The sequence below is a fragment of the Zea mays genome, chromosome 3 (genome assembly GCF_902167145.1).
Source record: "Zea mays cultivar B73 chromosome 3, Zm-B73-REFERENCE-NAM-5.0, whole genome shotgun sequence".
NCBI lineage: Eukaryota > Viridiplantae > Streptophyta > Magnoliopsida > Poales > Poaceae > Zea > Zea mays.
This window is the reverse complement of record NC_050098.1, coordinates 229162196-229166808: the sequence shown is the minus strand read 5'-3', so window position 1 is coordinate 229166808 and position 4613 is coordinate 229162196. Positions and strand designations below refer to the sequence as shown.

General features: G+C 43.2%; 1 protein-coding gene across 1 annotated transcript; it reads right to left on the bottom strand.

The window, feature by feature from the left end:
- Positions 1-2593: 2593 nt before the first annotated feature.
- LOC103652617 (DNA-directed RNA polymerase 3, chloroplastic) lies at positions 2594-4276 on the bottom strand. Its single transcript, XM_020551067.1, has 7 exons — positions 4193-4276; positions 4011-4087; positions 3795-3855; positions 3506-3564; positions 3255-3372; positions 2836-2949; positions 2594-2709 (listed from the first exon to the last, which is right to left on the bottom strand). The coding sequence occupies exons 1-7, from the start codon at positions 4274-4276 to the stop codon at positions 2623-2625; spliced, it is 600 nt and encodes a 199-aa protein (XP_020406656.1). The 3' UTR covers positions 2594-2622.
- Positions 4277-4613: the final 337 nt, after the last annotated feature.

Sequence of the window (4613 nt, the reverse complement as noted above, 5' to 3'; positions counted from 1 at the left end):
GGGAATGAGCAACGCACACAAGACTTCAAAAGATCATAGCAACAACGCGCACACAAGTCGCAACAAGAGCTCGCAACACAACTCAAAGAGTTCGCAACTCAACAAGAGCTCTAGATGCTATCATAATGAACCGAATGCGCGAGAGCGATGTCTTGGTGCTTAAGAATGTTGTAGGAATGCTTGGTTGTTCCTCCATGCGCCTAGGGGTCCCTTTTATAGCCCCAAGGCAGCTAGGAGCCGTTGAGAACAAATCAGGAAGGCCATCCTTGCCTTCTGTCATCGGGCGCACCGGACAGTCCGGTGCACACCGGACAGTGTCCGGTGCCCGATTCCTTTCCTTAAATGGCGAAGCCGACCGTTGCAGATCTTGGAGCCGTTGGCGCACCGGACATGTCCGGTGCACACCGGACAGTCCGGTGCCCCCTTCCGACCGTTGGCTTGGCCACGTGTCGCGCGCAGAATCCGCGGCCGACCGTTGGTCCTGGCGACCGTTGACTCACCGGACAGTCCGGTGCACACCGGACAGTCCGGTGAATTTTAGCCGTACGCCGTCAGCAAAATTCCCGAGAGCGGCCTCTTCGGCCGAGGCAGCCTGGCGCACCGGACACTGTCCGGTGCACCACCGGACAGTCCGGTGCCCCAGACCGAAACAGCCCCTTGGCTGTACACAGCCAACTCTTTTCTTTTCTTTTTCTTCCTGTTTCCAATACTTAAACAAGTATCTTAGTACACAAAACCAATGTACTAAGACATAGAAACATACCTTTGCTCTTGATTTGCACTTTGTCCATCCACAAGCATGATTTCACATTTAAGCACTTGTGTTGGCACTCAATCACCAAAATACTTAGAAATGGCCCAAGGGCACATTTCCCTTTCAGCAGCTGAGACCAGGGGCCTTGATTCTCAAACCGTCAGACTTTTGCATGGAGCTCTGATGCCAAACAATTTGCAATGTATAACAGATAGTGAGCATCAGTGTGTGCATACTCGATCATTTCTGGAGTTAGAGGAGGCAGTCTCCAATCTTCACGCTAAGATCAAGTTAGGGAGAAACAAAATGAGAATGGATATCAGGCAATTCCGCAATTGACATTAGAATTTTTAAGTTTCAAACAAACTGAAATAATGGAACATCAAAAGGAGAGCCAGGTTGAAATGCAACATTGTGACAGTCATGTATGTTGTACTATAAAGCGTTCCACTGAAAATGCCTTCTTTGCGACACCTGTCCTCCACCCCCAACTTAAGTCGGCCACTGCTGTTGCCAGAGACATATGTAGACTCCTGAATGTTGAATGCCAACATTTTTCTTCTCTACTAATACGATCACCTCCATGAGAAAAATAATATCCTACTTCATCAGTTCCTTCAAGTGCAAATAGCCAATTTCGAAGCTCAATTGATACATCAATATCATCTGGCACCCCAAGATCAAACTTTCAACTGTGATCATTAACTTTGGAACTTTCATCTATAATGTTCGGGGAAAGAAAAAAATCCACGATTAATGTAATGGAAATGCAGCAAACCAAAGGATTGAGAAGTTGGCCTACATCTGAAACCAGAGTAAAGCATTTGCTTCATAAATTATTCCAATAATAATAATAATTACTTATATTAAGAAAATTATTGTTGGCAACTTGACTGTAGTGTGGACAACTTGACTGCAGTGTGGGCGAGCATCTGCCACCAATGCAACCCATAAGCTCCAATTGGAAAAAAGAACAAGGCAGCTAAAATACAGAGAGCTTCGAGCTGGACGGTGGCTACTGGTGACATCTTACCGTGATCTTACTGCTCTAAAATAGATTCAGAGCGGTGCTTGATTTCATACAATTAATTGTATGTTTAAGCAGCACAATGACTCACCTCTTTCTCAAGAATAGTTCCATATCTGGATAGAGTGTAAAAAATTAGAACTTCCCCCATTGGAGAAAAACTGAAATAAAAATGTGATTAATTAATACTAAAATCCTAGATTGTATGTCTCATTTTCGATGCCAAGAAAAATAATATTGTGAAAGGCTAGTCCTAGGACATGCAAAAAAATCAATACCTGATGAATAGGCAGGTGACAGACAACATGGTAAGGTGATGGACTTCTTAAGGCATCAGAAAGGTCCATGCATGCAGCTAAACACTGAAAGGGATCCTCAGCATTCGTCCACCAGTAGTTCCCATCAACAGGATTTGCTGTTGAATCAAATATATCAAACAGTTGGTTCTCCACAAAAGCTAGCTTGCCCTCGTGAGAAAGCTTTTCAATGCCACCACCATATTTGTTAGCCAAGTGTATCTTCAAAACAACCCATACTTTCCTAGTGGCCGCCCTTCAGCATACTCTAGAACACCCCGACAAAGATCTGAACCTAGGTGACTCAAATGAGGATGCATAGGGTATGCACGCCCACGGAAATCTAAATTGTGAGGGTAATAAAATTCATCCTCCTCTCTCATTTTACGAGCAACCTGTTTACAGAAAAGGAACAAGTATAATTCCAGCAATGCAATAGCATATAAACTGCACCACAGTATCTCAGCAAGAATGAACAGTAATTATTTATGCTGCATACCGAGAGTTTGAGCTTAGTGTCACATCTCTCAGCATGCAGCTCACGGTTAGTTTTCTTTGCCTTCTTTATGCTGGTACTTCCATTTCTGCATTTCATCAGGGTCCTCTGATTCTGGTCGTTCAAGCAAAGGAATCTATAAAAAATAAGAATAAATAGACAGTGTGTTCAAAAAGGTAGGCGAGGGGAATGAACAGAATGGGAAAGAAAACATAGTACAAATATCAAGATCCAAAAATATTAATCATACGCAGGAACTCACATTTGCCTTGTCCACCAGCCCTGCAATGCCTCCACCTTGACTCCAGATAGTCTCAACAACATCATGAACTCTTCTATTCACCCTCCATTTAGTACTCCCAAGGATATCTAATGCCTGGCAACATGCTAATACTTAAGCAAGCATGAAAAAAGTAATGGTCAAAGGGATATGATCACGTTAAACATCATGTGAACTTGTGAAGCGTGGAGTGCATGCATAGTCCTGATGGTTTTATCTTTTGAACAAAATGAAAAAGAATTTGGTAAAGATAACGATGGTTATAGTGGTTTAGAACACCTCATGTTGCCAGGCTTATGTTCGGTAGAGCAACAGAGAACCCATGTGAAGTACTTTTTATGCAGAGAACAACAGTAATAAATATAAATGTACATTGTGACATAGATGGGAGATCAGTAAACCTCAAATACTTTTCGCAACTGTTTTCTAGGAACACTATTAATTGCATCCTTTTGGTCCTTCACACCATGTGTCCTCATAATGTATGAGGGTAGAAAAAGGTGACCGCCTTTATCATAACTGCAACAAATTATGGTTGGCACATTCAAATCACCCGCAATAAGCAGTAAGTTCTATGAATTAATACAATCATAAACAGTCTCAACATGTAAGGAGTTTGCTGGAAAGGTACAAAAATTGAACACCAACATACCCTTTCCATTTCTTCGGAGGTACCAGCATAGGGAGGTAGGGTATATCAACATGCCGAGCCTGCAAGTTTGAATTAAAATAATCCTAAAATTCCATTTATGCAAACTGAAAAAGGTATCGATTAGAAAAAGAAATTTGCAATTTGCCATCCCTGCTTTTGGCATATGAGACAATGCCCACAGAAAGGAAGATGATAGAATTGTTCTCCATTTAGTCTTTTGGTTGCCATGATCAATAAATCTATTTTATATAAAAAAACTGATGTGGTTGGCAGAGCAAAGTAAACCTACAGTGCTTTCAAACCCCTCATGCACAAGATGGTCTATCACCCAATGCTTCTTCTTTAGCCTCCTGCGGGTTAAAGAGAAATATCACAAAAGGACCCTTCATGCATCTGCACAAGCATGCCTAAACAAGCATAGGATGGTGATGAAACAAGGCATCCCAGTGCAACAACAGCACATGGAACAGTGCAATACGATTGTAAAGAAAAAACACAGCCCTACCCATTTTCTATTATAGGCTGACGTAGCACATGCTTAAATGCAGGTGGAGAACTATCTGGTGTTTGATCAGCTGGTGGCTGCACAAATGCTGAATTTAGTAATAATTCAATCTGGTATTCCCGGTGTGACACGGTGCCGCCGATTCCTATGCAAAAGTGCAGGGCTAAGCTCCGATGACTAACCTTGGTTGTAGTGTACCCAGCAGCCAGCGCAAGGATAGGTTGGACTGCAATATAGAGGCCGGGCACATTGAACGTCTCGAACATGATCTCTCCGGTGTACTCCCGGGTCTCAGGGGCAGTCAGAGGGCTCTCAGTTAGAGAAAATAATGATCTTCTGGGTCGCACCGGAGGTAATTGAAGATGCAATGAACCTCTCCATGGTTTCCCAATTCTCCACCTGAAAGAGTTCGCTCCAGCCCAAATCAATCATAAGTAAGGTCGCGAAAAAAAACACCAGCAACTGGACACGGCAGTACACACCTGGAGCGCTCACCTGGCCGTTGCGGATGAGATAGCTCAAACTATGCGAGCTGCTGGTGCGGGATCGGGCCAGCGCTTTGAGGTCAGCTGGACTTTTGTTTCAAGGCATATAGTTGTAGCA

Excerpts from the sequence above, each read along its gene's own strand:
- LOC103652617 (XM_020551067.1), bottom strand. The coding sequence starts at position 4,276 with ATGTTCGAGACGTTCAATGTGCCCGGCCTCTATATTGCAGTCCAACCT. Across the intron at positions 3,373-3,505 it reads CCTCCGAAGAAATGGAAAGG|TTATGATAAAGGCGGTCACC; the intron begins GTATGTTGGTGT and ends AATTTGTTGCAG. Across the intron at positions 2,950-3,254 it reads AGTTGCGAAAAGTATTTGAG|GCATTAGATATCCTTGGGAG; the intron begins GTTTACTGATCT and ends GCATGTTGCCAG.